The sequence below is a fragment of the Labeo rohita genome, chromosome 23 (genome assembly GCF_022985175.1).
Source record: "Labeo rohita strain BAU-BD-2019 chromosome 23, IGBB_LRoh.1.0, whole genome shotgun sequence".
Lineage (NCBI taxonomy): Eukaryota > Metazoa > Chordata > Actinopteri > Cypriniformes > Cyprinidae > Labeo > Labeo rohita.
In genome coordinates this window covers 17,159,656-17,186,156 of record NC_066891.1, presented here as the reverse complement: position 1 = coordinate 17,186,156, position 26,501 = coordinate 17,159,656, and the positions used below count along the sequence as shown (strand labels likewise).

Here is a 26,501-nt window from a genome sequence, read left to right as displayed (position 1 = left end):
AGCATGTTGCTAGCATGATTAGCATGTTGCTAGTCTGTTTCTAACATGATTAGTATGTTGCTAGCGTGATTAGCAAGTTGTTTGCATGTTGCTAACATGTTTCTAGCATGATTAGCAAGTTGCTAGCATGATTAGCAAGCTGCTAGCGTGTCTCTAACGTGATTCTAGCATGATTAGCAAGTTGTTAGCACGTTGTTAACGTGTTTCTAGCATGATTGGCAAGTTGCTAGCATGTTTCTGGCATGATTATCAGGTTGCTAGTATGTTTCTTAGCAATTATAAATTAAAATTATAAAATTATAACATTACATTTTATAATATATTAAAATAGAAAATATAAATTTTAATAATAAAATTTTATAATAAAAGAATTAAGTGTTTGATCACTGAAATGCAGCCTTAGTGAGCATAAGACACTTCTTTAAAAAACATTCGGTAACACTTTACAATAACGTGCCATTTGTTAACATTAGTTAACGTATTAACTAACAGGAACAAACAATGAACAATACGTTTATTACACTATTTATTATTTTTTGTTAATGTTAGTAAAAATGTGAGTTCATGTTAGCTTACAAAGCATTAACTAATGTTAACAAACACAACTAGTGATTTTAATAATGCATTAGTAAATGCTGAAATTACCATTACCTAAGATTAATAAATGCTGTAGAAGTATTGTTTATTCATAGTTCATGTTAACTAATGTTAACTAATCAACCTTATTGTAAAGTGTTACAAATTTTACCAAAACTGTATATTGGTTAGTTACACAGTAATAGTTGGCTTTTATGAAACCATGCTCAAACCATCATACATTATTTTGTATTTTAGTAGACTGCAACACTGTTCTGACCAATCAGCATTCAGGACCCACTTTTTTATTATTGTTTGATTTGAAAGCTCCAAATACATTTTAAATTATGCCACAAAAATCTCACTTTACAGCTGTTTGGTATTAGACTTTGCATACATGTTGAAACTGCAACTGTTACATAAGAAGATTTTAAATGAAGGATTATAAAAGTAAGCTCTCTTTGTTTTGTTATCACAGCTACAAAGGAAGAGGCATATAGGAAACGACATCGTGGCCATCGTGTTTCAAGAAGAAAACACTCCATTTGTGCCAGACATGATTGCCTCCAACTTCCTGCATGCCTATGTAGTGGTGCAAGTTGAAAATGCCTGTTCTGACAACGTCCTCTACAAGGTGTATCATCACAGTATTATTGCAATCTATCGCTTCTGTAACACTTGTATGTGAGTCAGTAAGTGATACATGTATTTGTCATTGTCTAGGTTTCAGTAACAGCGAGAGATGACGTCCCCTTCTTTGGACCACCCCTCCCCAACCCAGCCATTTTCAAGAAAGTGAGTTGATGAATCAAAATAAATGGAAGTGAAGTATTTATGCATTGCACTAGCAATACCAGGGTCATTGGTTTAGTTTCTAAGAAATGCACTGATGAAATATATACAGTAAATGCTCTTTAAGTGGCATTTGAGGAAAAAAATAGGCAGCAGCTATAGATGCTATCTACACTAAATGAAAATAGCAATTAGACGCTATTTACACAGTGCAAATAGCGATAGATGCTATTTACACTAAATGAAAATAGTCATTAAATGCTATTTACACAGTGCAAATAGCGATAGATGGTATTTACAATAAATGAAAATGACAATTAGATGCTATTTACACAGTGCAAATAGCGATAAGTGCTATTTACAGTAAAAAAAGGAAAATAGCAATTAGATGCTATTTACACAGTGCATGTAGCGATAGATGCAATTTACACTAAGTGCAAAGCAATGGGTTCTATTTACACTAAGTGCAAATAACTATAGATTATATTCTATTTTTATTTAATTATTACAAATGGAGGCAATTGTCTGCACCTCAGTATTGTAGTACATTATAAAACAGCATGCAGTAATAACATATTGAGTGTAAATTATAGTTTTAATTCAAGTTATTAAATGGATGCTGCTTTATTGGGACAGTAAGCCCTCCCTACACCTACACTAACCAATACTTTTTCAACTTTTTGGTTATTTCCTTCCTTTTTATTAAAAAATAAATACCTTTCTGATATGATATGAGATTTGAAAAGGGAGAAAAAAAGTTCACCAAAATGCGGATTTGAACCTGGGTTGATCACGTTGAAAAGAATACAGCACAGCACATGCTTTACTATCTGCACCTCTGGAGCTGATGTTCAGTGATTGTTTTTTGTAGTGTTGACTAGCCCAATCACATGTTGGTGGGCGGAGTTAGCGTAAATAGCCTCTGCCAACAAGGCAGGCTATTTGCACTTAGTGTAAATAGGCACTCCGGATAAAAGTATCTGCTAAATACAGTTATATTCAGTTGAAATGTCTGGGGTCAGTAAAATGTTTTTTTTTTTTTTTTGAAGGTGTCTAATGCTCAACAAGGCTACATTTATAAAAAAAAATAATAATAATAAAAAAAAAAAAAAAAAAAAAAAAAAAAACTAAAGAAAAAAATGAACAATGTAATATTGTGAAATAGTCTTACATTTTAAAATAACCATTTTCTATTTTAATATCATTTGAATTTGAATTTATTCCTGTGATTTACGATTTCTTCCTGTGAATTTCAATGTCACATGATCCTTCAGAAATACTAATATACCAATTTGGTGCACCAGAAACATTTATTATTATTATTATTAATAATTATTTTTAATGTTAATAACAGATGTGCTGCTTAATATTTATGTGCAAACCATAATATTTTTTGAGAAAAGTATTTTTTTATTATATATTTTTTTAAAAACCCTTTAAATGGTAGTGTGTGTAAAGAAAACTAAACAAACACCCATTTTCTTCTCCATCCAACCGTATCTCTTTTGTTTGTTCTCTTCCTACACCTTCCTGTGTCTCTCAGGGTCCGGAGTTTCGTGAATTCTTGCTTACCAAGCTGATCAATGCTGAATATGCTTGTTACAAAGCTGAAAAATTTGCCAAATTAGAGGTGAGTGTCATTAAATTGTCAGAAATCTGTGCTCATACGCAACAGCAAGGTTATGGTTTCAAATGTGATGAACTGATAAAATGTGTTTTATGATATATGTGACTAACAAACACATACATGTAACATAAATGGCCTTAAAGGGATAGTGCACCCAAAAATGAAAATTCTGTCATTAATTACTCACCCTTGTGTCATTCCAAACCCATAAGACCTTTATTCATCTTCAAAACACAATTGAAGATATTTTTGATTAAATCCAAGCGCTTTCTGACCCTGCATAGACAACAATTCAACTTTCATGTTCAAGGCCCAGAAAGGTAGTAAGGACATTGTTAAAATAGTCCATGTGACATCAGTGGTTCAACCATAATTTTCTGAAGACTGACAGAGAAGAGAAGGGTCAGAAAACTCTTGGATTTAATCAAAAATATCTTCATTTGTGTTCTGACGATGAACGAAGGTGTCAGGGTTGGGGTGAAGGGAAGAGGCAAGGTCTCTGTACTGCAGAGTGATGGGCTTTTTATTTGATCATAAAATAAAACAAAACAAAACAACAACAAAAACCTTGTGGGGAAAAACACTGCTGGCAGCGTGGCAAGCTTGGCAGGACAGGATCAGGACATGAACAGGGCGCATACGATGACAAACTGGCGTAGGACTGCAAACACAAGGAGAATAAGTAGGGAGCAAATGAGGAGGGTAACGAGGGACACACAGGTGGGGCAAATGAACCAATAATCAGGAAACAAGATAGGTGGGGTCAAGACAATAGACATGACAGCACATGGAAACAAGTCAAAAGCCATGTGTTCATACAAAAACAAAACCATGTTTTGCACATGGCCGGTGAATTGTTTTGCTGGCCATGTCCAAAACAAGACACAAACACACAGCTGAGAAAACTCATAAGCTGAGTGTTCACACAAAACATGACATGAAAGCACGCAGCCAGTGAAAACCCAACTGCGTGCTACACATTACAAGACATAACATAACATGAAAGCACGCAGCCAAAATCTTGAGCTTTGTGCAACAACAACACGACAACACAAAACAAACCATGTGGACAGAAGAGCATATGGACCGAGCAAGCTTGAGACCGCATGCTCCCACAACAAGACAGAACATGGACCGTGGGTGTCCCCCAACATGAAACCGAAACTCATCAAGACATGAGTGCCGGGATCCGAACACCACACTCCAAGAAACAAGGCGTGCAGACAACATAAAAACTTGACATGATGGGAGTGCCAGGGCTCTGTCACAAAACCACAAGAAACCTAGACTGAAGTGACAGAAGCCTGACAGAAGGTCTTACAGGTTTCGAACGACATGAGGGTGAATAATTACGGATTTTCCCTTTAAAATAAATTCACAAGCCTCATTTAATATTCATTTACTGCTTCTATTTAAATGTATTTACTATGCCTGTATACAAGTACAATATCCCACTTTTATCACCAGGAGCGCACCAGGTCTGCCCTTCTGGAGACGCTGTACGAGGAGCTGCACATCAACAGTCAGGCTATGATGGGGCTGGGAGGAGAGGAGGACAAACTGGAGAACGGAGGAGGAGGGGGAGGGGGCTTCTTTGAGTCTTTCAAGGTAATCCACAAGGACACAGGGCTCAAGGGTCTCTGTGAGGGCACTAACGTCCAGAATAGAGGAGGATGGGGATGTTTATGCAGCGTTACTGCGGCTTGTGTGTGAATGGTGGATGGAGTGCATTTGGTTTGTGGTCATTAATTGTTTTAATGACATGAGATGAGCAGTGTTATTTTACTATATTTATATACCTAATAAATTATATATTTGTTAATATTTTAAATAGTTGTTTTTTTATTTTAGTTAAAGTTTTGGTAATTTAGTTGTGCGTTAAAGTCTGTTTAGTACTAGTTCTTTATTAGTTTTTAGGTTTAGTTATTGTAGTACTTTAATATTCTATATTTTATTTCAGTTAACATTTATTTAGTTTTAGTTAACGATAAGAATTCTGTTTTTTTGCTGCTTTATTCTTTATGAACGGTAGCATTTTCTCTTTTGGGATTTAGATGGCAGCATCTTTATGACTCCAGCTGCCAAGTGATGTAACCGATGCTACCTAAATTAAATTACTCATTATCATAATTAACACTAATTAGTCCTATTAGCACATTGTCGAGCATAGATGCCCTCTTGAGAGTTATCTCATATGCTCTACAGTGTTTTGCTTCCGAAAATACTTTGCAAATTAATCAGTAGTACATGATTAATCATACACAACACAAATATTTCTCTGTAATGTGCAGCATTATGCATGATGAGTATATCGAGTTTATTTTTCAAGTAGACTGAATTTTCCATAACTATGTAATTTATTACAGACAGACTGTTTGTATGTGCATAGTAGCCCGGGCTTATAATTAAGGGTGTTCAGTGGTTTTCACACATTGATTTTGGTCATCCATAAAAATCAGACTTCTCATAAATCATTTTCATTATCTGTCCTATTAAATTTGCTTCCGCAACCGTTTATTCACACAGTTTTCTTTAGCAGTCAAACTCATTGGCATAGACACAGCTCATCTGTGGTTGTGGCATTCTGGAATTTTCCTTTGAAATCAGGCAGCACTTTAGTGGGTGATGTTGGATCGATATCCATTAACACTCTCAGGCGGTTCTGCCCCCTAATGGTTGCTAGCTTCATATCATCCCTCCTCCCGCCGGCCATGTGCTTTTTTCTTTCCCGAACAAAACTGCACTCTTCGCTCAGGTGTTGCTTTAGCTACTTGATTGATTGGCTTCAGACCCACTCCATTGGCCCAACCTGACCTGCCGCTGCTCACCGTGTCTCCTCCTCATCTCTCCCTGTGCTATAGCGGGTGATCCGCAGCAGGAGCCAGTCTCTGGACACCATGGGCCTCAATATCAGGAAGTACACAGTCTCCAATAGTCACAGCGGCAGTTTCACCCACAACAACAACAACAACCACCACTCACCAGAGACCCCCAAACCCCCTGGGATAGTAAGTAATTCCCTTGCCCTACTGGCTTTCCAATGGGCCTAAACTATGCTAGTCCCCTCACTACCCTCCACTATGAGGTAAAATGGTCCTGGTTACACATACTTCACTAATTCCTGAAAGTTAAGCACACGCACAGATGCTCTGAGTTCCCAAACTAAGAACAAAACAAAAACAACAAAGATTAAATGATTAATCAACCAACTTCAATTTAATTAATCATTTCCCTCATGCACCAGCCCCTTAACATTTTTTTCCTCATTCCCATCATGTTTTTTGTCTGTCATCTCTGCAGCCACTGATCTTTTTCACTGGACCTTTTACAGTTTACCTCAGGAACGTTTTTTGAAAGGGTCACTTAAATGCACTGGTCTTGCTCATGTTCGCTGCTCTAGCAAGAGTCCTGAGTATTTCCTGAGTTAAAAGGGTCAATGACATGAAGCTCCTATCTATTCATTAATTCAAAAGTACATTAAAAAAGGAATTCATACTGTACATAGTTTTTTTGTTTCTGTATTAAAATAAATTTGGATTTTTTTAATAAATTAATTAAAATACAAATATAGGAAGAAAGCTTTAGGTTATTAGGCATATATATGAAAGACAGATATAAATATAGATTTATATACCAGGAGCGGACATGCACGACCACATTTTAGATCGACTATCTGTAATATTTTATACGATATCCATTCGAACCAAAAGCATAAATCTAGGCTCTGCATTGCCGGTTTCACAGCACAGCACAGCACAAAACTGACATTTTATTCATTGACATGCTTCACTTGGTAGCGCTAAAGCAGGCAGTGCATATACTTGCCAGCAACCCACCAAAATAAAATCCTGCTGATTTTAGATTAGAAAATGTTGAAAATTCATATAAAAAAGAAACACTCATTTAATACTCTTTTATATATGTATTAGAGTATTATTACATTATTTATTATTTTGCTTATTTTATTTTAAAAATTAACTAAAAGTGCAATAATACTACAATTATTATACATTTATATTATTACAATTAGTTGTGTTTAACCCAGCCTTTAAAAAGTACTATATGGCTGGCATAAAATGAACCCAAAATAGGTTGTAAATTAAAAATCAGATGCATAATTACTAGAGGCATCAACATTTATTATTAATCAAATCTTTAAAAAATTATGATTTCATTTTTATTCATTGAACTTATTAATGTACATATTAACAAATGTTCATTTCCTATATATATAGATAGATAGATAGATATAGATACAGATATATAATCTGCTTCACTTTTTAATAATTAGAAACAGTTTCTTAAAATATCAGATATGATTAGTTCAGGTTGTTTATGTTCATGTGGTGCAAATCCCTAAAAATATATATTTTTTATAAATAATTTGTAATATTCTTTTAAAAAATATTTTTTTTAAAAACTTTTAAAAAAATAATGATGGTCGCATGTCATTTTATTTTGAAAATTATATTAAACTTCATACATACACTACCAGTCAAAAGTTTCTGAATAGTAAGATTTTTAATGTTTTTTAAAGAAGTCTCTTCTGCTCACCAAGCCTGCATTTATTTGATCCAAAGTACAGCAAAACGATACAATTGTGAAATATTTTTACTATTTAAAATAACTGTTTTCTGCCTGAATATATTTTAACACTTAAATGCATACCTCTGGTCTTTAGCGACCCAGGACATCATTCATCACCCTCCTTTATTTTTAAAAGTTAGACATCAACTTTCTTAGTATTCCTCAATCTATTCATCATAAACAATATAACAAGAAAAAAATACTAAAATTCAAAAGAATGTCTGTTTTCTGATTATTTTTTTATAAAAAGTGTATAGGGTCGCCAGAGACCCGAGATGTGTGTTAGTGTAAGTATATTTTTTTTCTGCGCAAAAATGTTCAAATATCTGATGACTCAATACATGCAATTCACCTTTAGTCCTCAAGGTGGCACTGTTTAATAGACAATAATGACGTGATGTTTTACTTGTAATTACCGCAAGCATAAAACAAACAAATAACATAAGCAAAAATGTAACTGGTCTGAATGGCTATACTGAAGAGCAGTAACTGTATGCCATAAAATATAAATGTCACTGTCTTTAATGGTGGATGTGGTGAATAAGCTGCCAGTGATCAAACTATTGATTTTGAAGTCACTGAAAATGATAGTTTAGCGAATATATTTGAGATCGCGAATATGAGCCAGATCATATTCGCTCATGTACTGTGGAAGTGCACTCTTGATGGTGACAGTGATGGTACAGTCATCTGCTTAAACTGAACCCTTCTAAGTTTCAAAAGGTAACAAAATATGCTTTATTTTATTCTTCTGTAATTGTTCTTAAAATGTCAAGAAAGTTTTGTGCTATTGCAGCAGGTAGAGCTCCATCCGTGCAGGATATATAGGCCAGAGTCGCTAAAGACCCGAATATGTAATAGTGATTGGTGAAATATTATTGCAATTAAGGGTTAAAATGTAGCTAATTTATTCCTGTGATTTCAAAGCTTAATTTTTAGCATCATTACTCCATTCACATGATCCTTGAGAAATAACTTGGTGAGCAGAAGAGACTTCTTTAAAAAAATCTTACTGTTCAAAAACTTTTAAGTGGTCGATTTTTTTATGTTTTCTTTTTCGTAATGACAGACTTGTGCTGTATAAATATGTCATTGACCCAAAAGCATGTTATATGAATCTGAGCTTTCCCCAGAGAAGACTGTTATTCCTTTGACAGGAGGTGCGTGTGTGTGTTATGGTGAAGACGAGATCTTCTGAAGAGTGCATGACATAAAGTGGTCTGGAATGTGTTGCATGTTGCTCATGAGGGAATGAAATTCTGTCAGTCTACAAGGGGTCATGTGAGACATTATTTTCTTATTTTCCTTGCATTGTCTCTAAGGAATGAATATTATTTGATTTCAAAGTAGGATAAGACGGCCTGCCGCAGTGTTAGTATAAAGATGGTTGTGAATGTTTTGACCTTACCACATCCCCCACAGGATCAGACGCACATCAGCACCACATACGGACCTGCTGGGAGAGTTACATATTTATGTGTATGCATGTTGAAGGGATTCTGCTGTGCTAACGTTTTAATATGCAGGTGACCTGTTGGTAAGTATAATGCTTGCACAGCTCAAGTGCAGCGACTGCGTCGTCCGGCCAGCCAGCTCTTGCTCCGTCAAGCGCAGCGGCTCTTATGGTGCTGCTTCTTGCCCTGGGGACTGTCACACACTTAGAGCCATGCTAAGTCATGCCAGCGCCCCTCGTGAGCACAACTCATACGAGTCGAGTGAAATCCCACTTTCCCCACAGGGACTTGTGCTGGAACAGACTACAGAGTTACTGAGCCATGTCTCTGTCACAGTTAAAGTTTCTGTTATTTATAGTGCTATCAAATGTCATGTCAGTCAAATGGACCTTCTGACCTTCACACAGGTCATGCAATGGAGAATAAAGACTGACATTTTTGGGAAAAATAGTATTTCGGTATTGGGAATATAATCCCAAAGGTTGCAGGCGAAAATAAGAAATTGTGTATAGTGATTCATCACCCTGTGGTGATTAAGTCATAACAAACAGGGTCATTGACAGTGATGGGGGGGCCCCACTAAGGTCCTCTGTGACTGTGGTTATCAGCTGGTTTTACTTCAGGAACCAGTATGTTGCATGTCAAGTGACAAGCCAACACATAAACAACACGAAACTGACAAGTACAGTCAAACTGCAAAGTGTATAGGTCCAACAATATGCTAAATTAAAAATGTAAAGTAAATAAAAACTTTAAAAATCAAACTGAAACTTGCATAGGTCCAATGATATGCAAAATTGTTAACATAAACTGGATAGTAAAATTAACAGTTTTGTAAATTCTTTTTATTTAATTTTTGTTTAATTTAATTTAATTTAATTTAATTTAATTTAATTTTATTTAATTTTATTTTTTTATTTTATTTTATCATTTTTCCCCTTCTATGTGGGATGCAGATATGAAAATAGATTGGCTGTAACAGGCCAGTCCATTTTTACTGTGTATCATGACCCAACAATTGAGATCTTATATATTTAATGTATATTATATATTGATATGAGATAAACATATGGGCCAATTAAAGAGAGCTCCATTACCATGCTGTTTATTTAACAGCATGATTTATATGAACTTCCTTGTCTGTCTAACCTATTCCAGTAATGTTAACCTGACTAACTGAATTCAGATGTCAACTGTCCCGTTGTCTCCAAATGTGTGCTGTGTGCTCCTACTTCAGCTTTCTTGTTCTTCACAGGTCCACGTACCTGCTGAGGTTTCCTCCGGCCCTTTTTTCCTTGTGTGGCTACTCTGTTGTGTTCATGACAGCTTGTTTTCTTGCTGTTCATGCTTTGATGACTGTCTCTCCAGCAGATGTTTGTAGGCTACTTTGTTTGTATAACACATAACCTGCTGCATGGACTCATGATTTCTCTCGTTCTCTCTCTCTTTCTCTGTGGGCTCTGTGCAGTCATTGCTTGTCCCAGGCAAAAGTCCCAGTAAATATGGACGGCGTGGCAGTGCCATAGGAATAGGAACCATAGAAGAGGTTCATGTATAACTCTCACTCCTCTCTCATATGCATCATTTGTTCTCACCGCATGACTTTTACACCATTCAGATGCAGTTACAGTCAGCTAGAGCCCATTAAACTCCTTTTTGTTATCAATGCACTGATCATAATATAAAATAAGATTATGCAACTTCATATTAAGCGCTGATGCCATATTTAATTTTACACAAATAAAAAATGAGGATGAGAAATGGATGTGCATCCAGTTTAAGTGGTTGCGTTCTTTTTAAGTTTTACGTCAAAATTTAAAAAATGAGATTTGTTTGTACACTGGAAATTGTCTGGAAATACACATATTTTGTTAACAGAATTGACACCAGTGTATATAATAATACACCCACTGAACAAATGAACTGATTATTTCAGGGTTATTATAGTTAACTACAACTAAATCCATAAAATGGCTTTCATTATTTTAATTAAAAATAAATAAATAAATAAATAAAGTAATAAAATATAATTCAATCATATAATAAAATACCTAAAACTTAATAAAAAGAAATAAAACTGTCTACACATATTTAAAAGAAACGCTAATTACTGCAACAAAATGACTAAATCCATTAAATGGATTGATATTAATTTAAATTTATTTTAATAAAATAAAAGAAAAGAAAGTTATAAAAGAAAATTTTTCAAAATTAATTTAATTAAACTTGATATACTAAAATAACTAAAACTAAAATAAACATTAATAAAAACTAAAAACTATCTACACATATTTAAAGCAAAAGCTAATAAAAAGACAAAACCAAAAAACAAAATTACTAAATCTGTAAAATGGCTTTCATTACTTTAATTTTTTTAAAATAAAATAAAATAATACAATAAAATAATTTGTTTTCAGATTTCTTTTAATTTAACTTGATATACTAAAATAACTAAAACTAAAATAAAAATTAAAATTACTAAAGCCATAAAATGGCTTTCATTACTTTACTTTTTTAAAAATAAAATAAATAAAACAAAACAAAACAATTTGTTTTTTACATTTCATTTAACTTGATATACTATAATATTTTTTTATAAAAATTAATAAAATCATAAATTCAGCCGATAACTGATATGAAACCAATAATTGTGCATCGAAATTTTAACAGGCCACATTCCTATTGTAAGCCACTCTGTAAGCATTGTTCAGTTAGAGCCATATTTCACATTTTTATATCCGCTACCACTGTAAAATGACCCATGTACATCTATGTATGATTCATGTACATCAGCAGCATTGTTTCAGTGTTTATGTTTATGGTGAAAAGTCCCAGATTTCATCATAGCTCCCCTTCCAGCATCACTTCCTGCATGCAATGCGTCGTTCTGCTACGTTTTTAATGTCCAATGTCACTTCTTGTCGTGTAGTATGTACTATTCGGTGTATTTCTATCCCCTCGTCTGATAATTGTACACTCTTTGCGAGCTAATAGCATAGAAACACAAAGGAAAAAGGCAACAGAGAGTCTTTCCGAAGCCTTTGAAGCCATTTTAGATAAAAGCCTTTTTGAAGGCCTTTCATTTGAAGTCATAAAGCAGTAGCTGTAAAATCCCAGCGCTCAGGCCTGAAGAGAACAAAGTGTCCCCAGCGAGAGCACAGCCGCCCAGTGAAGCTCAGGAGATCCTGCTCCCATCTTTCATCTCTCTCGGTTCAGGCCGAAACCCTCAAGCGCGCACTTTACATCCACCCTGCCAGTCAAGTTACGAAACGGTGTCTTTTGTTCTCCAAAAGACTGGAGCACGCCACAGATAGACAAAATAATAGACCAAGATTGCAAGTGGTATAACATAGACCTGACCTAGGGGCCATTCACATATTGCGTCTTTTGCGCGCTCAAGTTCGTTATTTCAAATGTGGACGCGCGGCAGGCGTGCTCATAACGGAAGCGACGCGGTCGGTTTTTTCAGGCGCGTCCGCGTCGAGATGAAAGCATCTCAACTTTTCAGAATGCCTCAAGCGCACCGCGGGTCATGTGACAAGAACCAACCAATTAGCTTTATCCTTTCCCGTAACAACACTGAAAGCTCAGGCAAGATGGAGAAACAGCTGATCATAGCTGTACAGGGATAGCAATTTTTAAGTAAATTTAGTAGCAGAGCTACAGCAAGCGATTTTTAGTGCTGGAAATCCGTTTGCTGAAACGCTTGCTGTGTCTTCACTGAGAGCGCAGTTCATGGTTGCTTAGCAACGGAAGACGCCACGGGAGCGCAACCTACAGAGCGCTTTGGAAAGGAGGAAAAATCGGCACGCATAGCGTTTTCCACGCGTTTTTTTAGGCGCTACATGTGAACGGCCCCTAGAGTTTCTTTTAAGGCCACATGGTGACCGTCACAGTGTGAAGGTATATCTGTACACTGAATCCTCGGCTCACTGAACCTCTTGTTCTCTCCTACAGTCTTTGATCATTCCTGGAAAAAGCCCAACTAGGAAAAAGTCAGGACCCTTCAGCTCGCGACGTAGCAGTGCTATCGGCATTGAGAACATCCAGGAGGTCCAGGAGAAGAGGTAAGAGGATGAGGAAACTTCAGAAGCTGCAATTGTGAAGCATGACAATTTCAATGTCACAGATTCGGGTACCCTTATGCTTAAACCTGCTTTCAGAAGTACAATTTTCCACTACAACTTTTAATTTTTTTTCTATTTATTTATTTAAAAATTAATTTTATTTAACAAGAATTGATTTAAGTGATTAAAAGTGACAGCAACAACATTTATAAATGTTATAATTGTAATAATATTTTACAATAATTTTTTTTACTGTATTTTTGTGTAAGAATATTCAATGGAAAAGAGTTATTTTAAGTTGTTATATATTATTATAATATATTACTGTTTTTATTGTATTTTGGTCAAATTAATGCATCCTCATTGAATGTAACAATCTTTAAAACATAAAATAAAATAAATCCAAACTTTTGAATAGTGGAATATTTGTAAACCAAAATCAATCAAAAATATAAAATAAAAATAAATGCATCCTCATTGAATGTAACAATCTTTAACAACATAAAATAAAATAAAATAAAAAAAAAATAAATCCAAACTTTTGAATGGTAGAATATTTATATCCCAAAAATCATAAATTTATTGATCTTGCACATGTACCTGCAAAAACAGTGCAATACTTAAAGAATATATATATATATATATATATATATATATATATATATATACTGCCTTTTAAAAGTTTGGGAACAGTACGATTTGTTGTTTTTTAAAATAATTTTCTTATGCTCATCAAGACTGCATTTACTTGATCAAAAATACAGAAAAAACTAATATTGTGAAATATTATTACAGTTTAAAATAATGGTTTTCTATTTTAATGCATTTTAAAATATAATTTATTCATGTGATGCAAAGCTGAATTTTCATCAGCCATTACTCCAGTCTTCAGTGTCACATGATCCTTCAGAAAACATTTTAATATGCTGATTTATTAGCAATGTTGGAAACAGTTGTGCTGCTTAATACTTTTTTGAAACCTATGATTCTTTTTTCATGATTCTTTGAATAAAAAGTTCAAAAGAACAGCATTTATTCAAAACAGAAATCTTTTCTAACAAAGTCTTTGCTATCACTTCAACACATCCTTGCTGAATAAAAGTAATAATTTCTTTCAAAAAAAAAAGAAAGAAAGAAAGAAAGAAAGAAAGAAAGAGTAAAAATCTTTTTTAATAAATGCTGTTCTTTTTAACTTTGCATTTATTAAAGAATCCTGAAAAAAAAACCATTACAGGTTCCAACACAATAATAAGCAGCACAACTGTTTTCAGCATTGATAATAATCAGCATATTAGAACAATTTCTGAAGGATCATGTGACACTGAACACTGGAGTAATGATGCTGAAAATTCAGCTTTTCATCACAGAAATAAATTACATTTTAAAATATATTAATATATATATTTTACATTAAAATAATATTTCACAATTTTACATTTTTTCTGGATTTTGATCAAAAAAATGCAGCTTTGATGAGCATAACAAATGTCTTAAAATTAAATTGTAAAATTAAAATCTTACTGATCCCAAACGTTTGAATGGCAGTGTATGTATTTAGTGTTTTTTTCTTTGTCAGTAAATGACATTTAATAAAACTAAAAGAGTTACAGGTAGAATATAAAGCGTAATATTACTGAACTCCCTCCTTTTGTGTGTTTATGTGTTTGGTGAAGAATTGCCGCTCTTTTGTCAGAGGACAGGACAGTGCTCTGTCTCTCTCTACCCAGCGTCACTCTCAAGAATGGGAGGCTCATCGTGGATCCCTCCAAGTATAAATGCTACATTAAAATGACACCTCTGTAACCATAGAGTAGCTGCTTTCCTTACCTGGCCATAGAAATGCACCTGAAATGCTATTAATTATGGCCTTTAGCACATTATTAGACTGGTCACACATGCAAAATCAACATGCTAACTGATTGGTGGTCTGCTAATTTGTAAGCCAATCAAAGTCTGTTTTACTGATTTTGCATGAGCTGGCCTTTGTCACGTGCTGTAGTACTTACAGGCCCTTTAAATGATGTTGAACTCATGTGTTTCAGTGTAGTGATGTGAATCGGCATGCACTGTTGTATCTAACCTAACCTAACTCTGAGTAGACTGCAGTTGGACTCCGTCACCTCACCTTTGACATGTAGAGTTTTAAACACAATGCTGCCCTCTGATGGTAAATGTGTGTGTGTGTGTGTGTGTGTGTGTGTGTCTGCAGCAGTAGAGAGTGCTCTCCCAGCACACAGAAGACTCCTGACAGCGGCCACGCCTCCCAGGACCCCAAGTCTGAAAACTCCTCCAATCAGAGCTCTCCTGAGGTGCTCATCACCAAAAACAGGTAAAGTGAAAAGCATTAAAGGGATTTTTAAAGGACAAGTTCACTTCCAGAACAAAAATTTACAGATAATGTACTCACCACCTTGTCATCCAAGATGTTCATGTCTTTCTTTCTTCAGTTGTAAAGTAATTACATTTGTGGATTTTTGTTCCACTTCAGAAACGTATTACAGTTCAGAAGAAATAGAAGAAATAAAAGTCACATAAGCCCAGTAGGAATGTCAACTTTTCAGTCTATCTAGCAACATCACCGCAATATTTGTCCAACTCTGAACAGTGCTGTCCTTTGCGCCATTGAGTTTGGCAGTGGTACCTTCCAGCAAAACAATATCTCTGAAGTAAGATAGCCAAGTAAAAGTTGTGGGAGTGGATGGTTCTATCCATAACTTCAAAACAGTCTTTTTGGCAGAGGTACTTGTAGCTGATAGGGTCCTTTTTTGATGAGCATTCAGATATAGAATGGAATCGTCTAATAGAAAAAGTAGGGGATCTCGAGGTATATCTAAATGCAGGAAATCCAAAAGAGCAGAACATACAAATTTCCAAAAAAGAACCACCACCGAATATAAGTGTACTGCAGTAAAAGGATTATAAATCTAAATCTATAAATTATAAATTATAAATCTTAGAAACCAGTAATTATGTTTTTTGAGGAAAACATTTCAGGGTTTCTCTCCATGTAATGGTTTTCTATGGTGCCCTCAAATATGAACTTCCAAAATGCAGTTTAAATATAGCTTCAAAAGGGCTCTAAACGATCCCAGCCGAGGAAGAAGGATCTTATCTAGTGAAATGATAGGTTTTTTTCCAAAAATAAACCCTCAAACGCTTGTCTTGTCTAGCTCTGTGTGAACTTTTTCCAGTCATGACAGTTAGGGCATGTCTAAAAACTCCCATCTTATTTTCTTCTACAACTTCAAAATCTACATCACTGTTTTACCTTTTTTAATAAAGAGTTTTTGATCTTCTTTGCATGTTCATGTTGTAAACTCTAGGTTGGTGTTTCTGCAGCGATGTAGGATGATTTTTAAGTTGGAGGAGAAAATGAGATGGGAGTTATTAGACATACCCTAACTGTCATGACCAGAAAAAAAACAAAATTCACACAGAGCTAGACAAGACGAGTGTTTGAGGTGAAAAAGTATATAAATTGTAATTAAAAAATAAATAAATTACAGTTAGTTTCACTAGAAAAGACCATTTTTCTTCGGCTGGGATTGTTCAGAGCCCTTTGAAACTGCATGAAAACTGCATTTTGGAAGTTCAAATTCACGTGCACCATAGAAGTCCGTTACATGTAGAGAAATCCTCAAATTTTTTCATCATCAAAAAACATAGTTACTTTACGACTGAAGAAAGAAAGACATGATTCGTCTTGGATAACAAGGGGGTGAATACATTATCTGTACATTTTTGTTCTGGAAGTGAACTAATCCATGCACTTAATAAAAAATACCCTGCATCTGTACTTTTAGCATACTAAACTGGTATACTTAAAGACTGCTAAATTGGAACAATTAATTTTGTACTTAATGCGCTTTACTTGTCCAGAAGTAGTGCTGAAGTCCAACTAAAGATATACTGGTTTTGCATCATTATTTAAAGATCATACAGTCCTCATCAGTAGTGACATTAAGACATATTTTACGCACAAGTAGTATTTCAAATAAAGTTTCATTACAATTTTTATATCAGTAAGTCTTGAGCAATAAGTCAGCAAATTTGTTAGTTAGTTAATATGACTTGAACTGTACTTAGTATAAAATAAATGCATTTTAAATCTATTACTATTAAGTGGTGTCCCAGCGGATGATATAGGAGGTAGTTTGAGATGTGTTGGAAATTACAAAAAAAATGACTGAGGGAAAAAAAAATGCTGGAAAAAAAGTGTTTACAGTTTTTACTAATATTTGGTGCTACTTTGTATAGGTTCACTGCTTTTTTATGGGTGAAGGCATTAAGTGTGTTTGTTTTTATGTATGTGTGTGTGTGTAGCTCAAGCATTTACTGCCGGGCTCCGTCCATTCCTGAGGCTCATGACCTGTCCCGCTCCTCCTCTAATGCTAGCAGCTTTGCTAGTGTGGTAGAGGAGAATGAAACAGAGGCCACAGAGGACTATGACACTGGCATGGTGAGAACAGTACACTTATCATTAATGCATTACAAATAATGAGCATGTTCACAGCAGAGACTATCCCATTTAAATTTGATGTATTTGTCCCATTCAGGAAAGTCTGTCGTCAGCAGATACTCCTCATAAACGAGACTCGTTCACGTACAGCACATGGCTGGAGGACAACATGAGCACTACCAGTACAACCAGCAGGGGGAGCTCTCCTGGTGAGAGAATCAAATAGTTTCACTCACATCCTTAAAGGGATAGTTCACCCAAAAATGAAAATTCTGTAATTAATTACTCACCCTCATGTCGTTCTGAACTTGTAAGACCTTCTTTCATCTTCAGAACACAAATGAAGATATTTTTGATGAAATCCGAGAGCTTTCTGATCCTGCATACACAACAACGCAACTGACACATTCGGACATTAGTAAGGACATTGTTAAAATAGTAAAATAGTCTATGTGACATCAGTGGTTCAACTGTAATTTTATGAAGCTACGAGAATTTTTTGTGTGCAAAGAAAGCAAACAACTTTATTCAACATTTTTTTCTCTTTCGTGTCAGTCTCCACTGTCATTCACGAGAGTACCATGACTAATGTAGGAGCCAGCATTCTGGCGTCTTCATAAACATGTCTGAAGAGAGGATGACTTGAAATTGTTTGAACCAGAATATACAAACAATGAACTAAGACACGTCAGAACACCGGCTCCTGTTTTAACAACAGCACTACATCAAAGACTGACACGGAAGAGAAGAAATTGTTGAATAAAGTTGATATTTTTGTTTTCTTTGCGCACAAAAAGTGTTCTTGTAGCTTCATAAAATTACGGTTGAACCACTGATGTCACATGGACTATTTTAACAATGTTCTTATTACCTTTCTGGGCCTTAAATGTGTCAGTTGCATTGCTGTCTATGCAGGGTCAGAAAGCTCTTTGATTTCATCAAAAAATATCTTAATTTGTGTTTGGAAGTTGAATGAAGGTCTTACAGGTTTGAAACAGCATGAGGCTAAGTAATTAATGATAAAGTTTTCATTTTTGGGTGAACTATCCCTTTAACAAAGTTATAAAGATGAAACAGTGGTATCTTTGTGTAGTAGTGTATATTATATTTGTGTGTTTATCTTTAAAATAAATGTTCTGTTTCCAGCTGGCAAAACGGATGGTGGAAAGAACCAGGAGCAGAACCGTACAGACATCCGCATCAAGCTTGAGCGACCGCATGACCACAAGTCCACATCGGTGAGTCTTACTAGCCTAGTCTAAACATGGGGAATTTAAGAGTTGTTTCTGCTTCAAGCATTAGTTCACCTAAAAATGAAAATTCCGTCATTAATTACTCACATTCATGTTGTTCCAAACTCGTAAGACCTTCGTTTGTCTTCGGAACGCAAATTAAGATATTTTTGATGAAATCCGAGAGCTTTCTGACCCTGCATAGACAACAATGCAACTACTGCGTTCAAGGCCCAGAATAGTAGGAAGGACACTGTTAATATAGTCCATGTGACATCAGTGGTTAAATTGTAATTTTATGAAGGTACAAGAATACAAGAACAAAAAGTATTCTTGTAGCTTCATAAGATTACGACTGAACCACTTGATGTCACACAGACTATTTTGTCAATGTTCTTGGTAGCTTTCTGGGCCTTGAACATAGTAGTACTCTTGCTGTCTATGGAGGGTCAGAGAGCTTTTGGATTTCATCAAAAATATCTTAATTTGTGATCCCAAGATGAACGAAGGTCTTACAGGATTGGAATGACATAAGGGTGAGTAATTAATGACAGAATTTTCATTTTGGGGTGAACAAACCCTTTCAGTGTAAAGTAATAGCTACTTTTAGTACCCACTTTCTGTTAAAACCATAAAAATGTTATCGACCCCAAACTTTTGAATGGCAGTGTAAATATGCACAGAGCTTGCACATTATGGCAGCTTCATTAGTCAGTTACTGGGTGAGTGTGCGGCTCTTTATGTTTTTCTGTGTGTGTTGTAACTCTGTTATTGTGTGTGCATCTGTGCAGAACTGCTAGCCCCTCCTGCTTGACTGCCTCATGGACATCCATCAACAGGTTAGATACACTTTATCGTGACTGAATTCATTTTCTTTCATCAACTGAAGATGCACTCTCATCATCTGTAATCTATATTACAATATTAGGACACTATTTTTATTCAAAAATGACTAAGTATCTGAACATTTCACAAGTATTGCTTTTTTGCTTGGAAGCCCATGATGTTTTTGTAAGTCAGATGTTTATTAGTTTGGTAGCCAGTAAGATGTTTTAAAGATGTTTTAAAGAAATTAATACTTTTATGCAGCAATGATGCAGTACATTATGGAAGCCTGTTTCTGCCACTGAATAAAAATAAAAGAAGTTATTGCAAATTTTTCGTCTCACAGTTCTGCCTTTTTCTCAGAACTGCGAGATATAAACTTGCAATTCTGATTTTTTTTTTCTCAGAATTGCATGATATAAACTCATAATTGTGAGAAACAAAGTTAGAATTTTCTCACAAATGTGAGTTTGTGTAACCTTTTTGCACAAAAATATTAAGCAGCAGCATTATTTAACACTGATAATGATAAGCAATGTTTCTTGAGCACCAAATTACCATATTAGAAGGATTTCTGAAGGATCATGTAACACTGAAGAGTTTTCCAACACAGGATTAAATTACATTTTTAAATATATTAAAATAGAAACTGTTGTAAATTGTAATAATATTTCACAGTATTACTGTATTTTTTATAAAATGCAGCCTTGGTGAGCATAAGACATAAAATTCAATTTATGCGATGTATCTGATAACTCTAATGTATATTTTGTTTGTTGTTTATGCTAATACAATGTCAGTGACCTAATTACTGTCCCAAAACTTATTTTCCTAACAGCATTTCCATTAGAAACACCTTAGAGAGAAAAGGAGAGCTCGAGTTTATGCTGTTACTTGATGAAGAAGCGGACGATGATAAAGTTGGCTGCAGAAGAGACATCATGTGAAAATACCTCCATTCACTACCCTCTCAAACTTGACTGGAACTAGGAAGAAGTTGGTTACAGGCAGTCAGAGACTGTGCATTGGCTCTCCTTAAGGCTTGACATTCAGTCCCCTTGTGAGTACATCAGTAAATGAATGAGAACCTCTTCTGTAGCAGCGTCTACTGACACGCCACTGTGCTGGTGAGTGGCTAAACTAGCAGGTTATTTGAGGTCCTAACACTGTGCTGAAATTCAATTCTGTGAAGTTTGTCTCCTAAAGACCATTTCATCTGCTTGCACGATGAAAGCTTTTTCAGCCCTGTCCCAAATGGTGGACTCTGAAACAGGATAGAGCATAATGCATCCTTCTGAAACCCAAGATGACAAATGGGATGCGCTACGGTCTCGAGGACTACACTGCAAGTACAGTACATGTTAAATGTGCTATTTAGGACAGGGCCATAGAGACCAAATCATTTCTCATATTCTGATATTGATGTTCTGTCGTTCAGATTTCAGGTGTGAAAACCCTTGCAGCTGTGCAATACATTCTTTGGCATTATTTAAGAGTAACAGCACTCCAAAAGTTCAAAGAAAACAAAACATGTCGTTTATCAACGACTGATATTTCACTTCAGTTAAAATGCATAGAGATACACCGATTTTAAAATATATAATTGTCATCATGTTATGGCCGATATTTGTGAAAAAAAAAAAAAAGTAAACTTTTTAAATGCTACAAGTATTGTTTTTGGTCCATGTAGCATTTATATTTCATTCGAAATGCACTACAGTTCGTTTGGAAGCGGATCGAGACCACTTGTTTGGTGTGCACCAGGGTTCGGATGGTAGCGTTCACACTTACTCAAATGAACCGCACTAACAGAGCAATCGCACCAGAGTTCATTTTAATCGAACTAAACAAGACAAGTGTGAACACACCCTAAATGTAAAAATAGAGTTTTAAAAAAGCATGAAAGTTATTGCGACATTTTATCTCACAATTCTGACTTTTTTTTTTTTTGTTAGAATTGTGATACAAACATTTGCGAGTTATAAAGTCAGAATAGTGAGATATAAACTCCCATTTTGAGAAATAAAATCAGAATTGCAAAAACTCACAATTGCGAGCCATAAAGTCAGAATTACAAGAAATGAAGTCAGACTTGCAAGATATAAACACAGCTGTCAGAATTGCTAAATGTGAACTTGCAATTGTGAGAAATAAAGTCATATTTGTGAGAAATAAACTCAGAATTGTGAGAAATAAAGTAAAAATTGCAAGATATAAACTCAGAATTGCGAGATATGAAGTCAGAATTGCTAGAAATGAAGTCAGACATGCAAGATATAAACAATTGCGAAAAATAAAGTCAGAACTTGCAAAAACTAACAATTGCGAAAAATAAAGTCAGAATTGCAAGAAATGAAGTCAGACATGCAAGATATAAACACAATTGCAAAAAATAAAGTCAGAATTGCAAAAACTAACAATTGCGAAAAATAAAGTCAGACTTGCAAGATATAAACACAATTGCGAAAAATAAAGTCAGAATTGCAAAATATAAACTTGCAATTGCGAGAAATGAAGTCAGAATTGTGAGATATAAACTCACAATTGTGAGATAAACTCACAATTGCGAGATTAAAACAGTTGCGAGTAATAAAGTCAGAATTGTGAGATATAAACACAATTGCAAGAAATAAAGTCAGAATTGTTAGATGTAAACACAGTTGCAATAAAAAAATATCAAAATTGTGAGATATTGTCACAATTACCTTTTTTTATTTTGTATTCCATGGTAGAAACAGGCTTCCATAAATATAGGCCAGTACTGATGACTTGATACATTTCTATGAATTAAAACATATATAGTGAAGCTTGTATTTATTGTGCAAATGATGCAGTAAGTCAGAAACTGGAGGGTGCCGTTACTCTTAAATAATTTATTTATCTGCCATTATCACTTGTGCATGGAGAAATGGGGCATTTTAATGAGTGCAACTCAAAAGAAAATATTCATATTTAATTATTCAAAATATGATAGTTTCGTGAAGTGTGACAGACACCCTCTGATTATATTAGATTAGCCATTGCAGATGCCTTACCTTACCCTCAAACAGATCAGATCAGCCATGTCAGTGTTACAACAACAGTGAGTAAACATACTAATTCAGCTTGGTTTTCTTACCAGCTAACCAAGCAGGACTAACTGCAAGTCATGGTTTATGCTCAGCTTTGTTTCACCAGTTGGACATGTTGATTGTTTGTCTGTTTGCCACATAAGCAGCTCATGATAAATGCTGCAGGGTCTTGTGGTGGCTGTTTTTCATAAACTGTATAAAAATCCCTAGTGGAGGTCCTTTCCTTATGTTGACTCAATTGGCTCTTTGCTTTGTGTTTGAACGTACAGATGGTTTGATGTCTGAACTGTGTGCCAAAGTGACAGTCCTCTTTTAAACACTCAGTCTAGACAGGACTTGTGAGTTAAAAACAAATGTGCTGTTGCTAGTCTATAAACCAATCATTAATGCCAAAAATCAGTCAATGTGATGTTTGCTCTTTTAGTTAAAAGGCAAAAAGCATTGAATGGAGCTTAAATATGGCAGAGTGGTTTGGGGTTGCCTTACTCTAAGTGTCAAAATATATGTAGGGGAAAGCTGAGCAGAGTTTTTTGTAATCTATTTATGATAAATGATTGGCCTTACCGGCTTCCATTAAACTGCCTTTATACCGTCTTGTCCTACACCATTAAATGTTATGTAGTTCATGTTTGTTTTATACATTTCCCATAATTGATCCGTCAGACGTTGGCTGTGTCCAAAACCTGAAAAATGCCTTGCAGGATCATGTGGCATTGATTAAAAAGTAATGGCTGCTGATAATTCAGTTTATAAATTATGTTTATGAATAAATTATGTTTTAAAATATATTAAATAGCAATTAAATTTCACAATATTACAGTTTTGCTGTACTTTATCAAATAAATAAGGTTGCCAGAGGTTTTGGACACAGCCATTGTGAGATGTTGCATTAAAATAAATAATATTTAGGTTATTTTTTCTGTGTTATACCAGACTAAATGGCTGTACATCATCACAGTATCTACAGAGAATTACTAACACCGTAACTACAACCCTAGAGGTCCTGGGATCAGTTGTGTACCAATTAAAAATACTCAAATATGTTGGAAATATGATTTTAGGCTGCTGTTGTTTGCACTGCGCAGGGCATGTGTGCCCCCTTGTGGTGAGTCATGATTCTTGCACCATTTATAATTTGCAGTGTCCATGTACATGGCTGTAATTGCTGTTCCTGTGCAGAAGTCAAATTTGTCTGGGAAATAAAAGATGCAGCACAAAATCAATGCTGATGACAGGGTATGAATTTTTAGACATTGTTATGCTTTTCTTTTAGCTGCTGCTTCTGTGACCTTTTCCTGTGCAATCATTGTAAATACTGCTTTTTTGTACATACTGCCCAGAGAATCGGAAGAAAATAAACTTGAGTGTGATATTTCATTGAAAACGTTTGTCTGATTTCTACTTTTTCGATTTAAATGGCTGTTTGAGTTGAGATATACATCAATGCTTGTGTATTTTCCTGTCTAAGCATGCAGAATGGATTTACAGCACAAGTATGAGGAATTAGGCGTGTGATCTATGTGTGATGTACTGGCTGTATGTGGTTATTACAACGCTGGAAATGCTATGGATGTGTTTTGTCAATTGACATGCAAGTGCATTCTCCACGCCAGCAGCGAGCGACATTTGCATAATTCAAAACATCATTTCAGTAATGAAATTTTTTCAAATTCAGCTGCTGAAAACATGAAGTAATTTATAAGGGATGTAAAATAAAACAAATCCATGATCGATAAGATAATGATTTACAAATTCTTCAGATGACAGACAAAGCAAAACACTGTTCACTTTATTTGTACATCAAGTCTAGACATGATACAATTGCACAAACCCACCCTTTAATCAACATCAGCCACAATATGTGGGCAGAGGTTAAAATATGAGAAAAGTGTTCAAGAATCTCTATCTGACAACATTTTGTTGAGCATAACTGGTATGATGCTCAAAAAGAAAAATGTTGTCAAAGATTATGAAATAATTTTTTCATATTTTAACCTCTGACTGTACTGATATTGTTAAAACTAAAATGATTAACATTAATTCTAGGTAACTGAAATAAAGATGAAATATAATATAATTATTAGATAAAAATGTAAGCTTAAAACTAAAATAAAAAATGCTGCTACAGAAACAAACTGAAATGATTTAGTACTAAAATTAAATTAATTAAAGCTATATAAAAATAAACTGAAAATGTAAAAAAAAAAAGTGAACAAATGCTATTATGTAGTATACTATTTTATTCAAATTTTATTTTGCTGGTCCTCGAATCTTATTGGCTGAGATGAGTGCAATATTCTAGTGATATTGGAACTCCAACCGTTTTACTGTTTGTATCACTCAACTTGCATTATTTCTCACAGAGTGTCATGGCAGATGTCCAAATATACTATAATTTTAGAAATTTTGTATTTGTGTCACATAATGTAGTTTTAAGAGTTTTTTAAGGCGAGAATGTACTTGCTTATACTTAAAATATGTGGTTTGTTAATAAATATAACATCTATTTGAAAATTTGCCTCTTTCGAAGATGTGAGCTCCAGGGCATCAGTGTCCGTTCAGCGCTCATGAACCTGCCGAGAGAAGCCTTACCTCGGCCAGATCCTCTGGAATTTGCCACTGGCTCTGATGTCTCTATAGTGGTTAAACATGAGATACAATTCGTTTTGGGTAAATCTAACAGGCAGTCTTTGGTCTCATTAATCTTTTATTAGTTCCAGAGCAGTTTTAGCTTGAGGGCAAAATCTTTTGACAGAACTCGGTACTTTTGACAGAAATGCCTAGCAACTTTCATGATGGCTTTTGTTGTTTATTAAATATTATTCAATTAATAATACTTTATATAAATAATAGTAGTATTTAATAAAAGTATGTAGTATTTGGAAACGGTGCGTGTTCGTGATGGTGATTTTAGTTACTTAACAGACTATTTTTATGAATGAGTCAGCAGGAAAGACTAAAAAGAGACTAAAACAGGTTGTAAATAATGAAGTTATTTTTACTTTCAACAACACCTTGTTAGACGCAGACAACAAATGCACCTAACATCGGAAATCACCCTTAATAAATGAAAGAATAATACAATAAAGATATCGCTTTCCTCAGCGGACATTCAAACTAATGTTTTATTGTGAATATGAGATTGAGTTGAAGAATCAGTCATCAATCACACTCGCTCAGTCCATCTCTCTCTCATAATACTCAACTCTACATAATACAGTGAGCTTTTAATACCTTTTAATATAGTAATACAATAAGCTTTCAATGAAGCAACTCAATGTTCCTTCACTAGGGCTATGAAGGCTTGGGTTCAGCTGTTAAAATGTTAACCTGAGATTTGTATCCATGGTGGAAGTAGTTCTGCACAAAAGAGGTTTTTAAAGACAGTCATCAAACTGTTGTATAAACATAATATTGCACTCATAGCCGTGCGATACGGTGGTATATCGGCACGCTGTGATTACCTGTACCATGTACAGGCTAATTGCACTGCTACTGTGTGATATTGCTCATATATGTATATATATAATAAAATAAAATAATACTAAAATTACTGTATCATACTGTATACTTTTGGAATATTTGTTCTAATATGTCCGCTATGTGTGCACTGGTCAGAGGTGGGATGATGAGGTGGACTGATGTCAGACACAGCTGGTAAGGTGTAAAGGTGGTCATGAATCAGAGTTTGGAGGAGACCCAGTCCCAGCTCTTGTAAAGCGGTGCTGTTCTCCCAACCCCCCAACTGTGAAAACAGTTCCCAGGGTCAGAACACAGACTTACGAGCAGCGCCTGTCAACACGGCTCTGAT

General features: G+C 34.9%; 1 protein-coding gene across 13 annotated transcripts in view; it reads left to right on the top strand.

The window, feature by feature from the left end:
- The window catches only part of rap1gapa (RAP1 GTPase activating protein a), a 129,246-nt gene extending 105,172 nt beyond the window's left edge, over nucleotides 1-24,074 (top strand). For 10 of the 13 annotated variants that reach the window (XM_051096532.1, XM_051096525.1, XM_051096521.1 and 7 more), the window contains 14 exons: nucleotides 1,055-1,210; nucleotides 1,300-1,371; nucleotides 2,912-2,998; nucleotides 4,463-4,603; nucleotides 5,857-6,003; nucleotides 10,505-10,582; nucleotides 12,994-13,103; nucleotides 14,777-14,872; nucleotides 15,313-15,432; nucleotides 17,427-17,562; nucleotides 17,660-17,771; nucleotides 18,709-18,800; nucleotides 19,586-19,633; nucleotides 20,458-24,074. In XM_051096532.1, coding sequence (XP_050952489.1) covers nucleotides 1,055-1,210; nucleotides 1,300-1,371; nucleotides 2,912-2,998; nucleotides 4,463-4,603; nucleotides 5,857-6,003; nucleotides 10,505-10,582; nucleotides 12,994-13,103; nucleotides 14,777-14,872; nucleotides 15,313-15,432; nucleotides 17,427-17,562; nucleotides 17,660-17,771; nucleotides 18,709-18,800; nucleotides 19,586-19,594 — 1,356 coding nt within the window. In that variant the 3' untranslated portion in view covers nucleotides 19,595-19,633; nucleotides 20,458-24,074. The remainder of the gene's footprint in view (nucleotides 1-1,054; nucleotides 1,211-1,299; nucleotides 1,372-2,911; nucleotides 2,999-4,462; nucleotides 4,604-5,856; nucleotides 6,004-10,504; nucleotides 10,583-12,993; nucleotides 13,104-14,776; nucleotides 14,873-15,312; nucleotides 15,433-17,426; nucleotides 17,563-17,659; nucleotides 17,772-18,708; nucleotides 18,801-19,585; nucleotides 19,634-20,457) is intronic. The other 3 variants (XM_051096530.1, XM_051096529.1, XM_051096534.1) reach the window with 3 other exon arrangements.
- The last annotated feature ends 2,427 nt before the right edge of the window (nucleotides 24,075-26,501 follow it).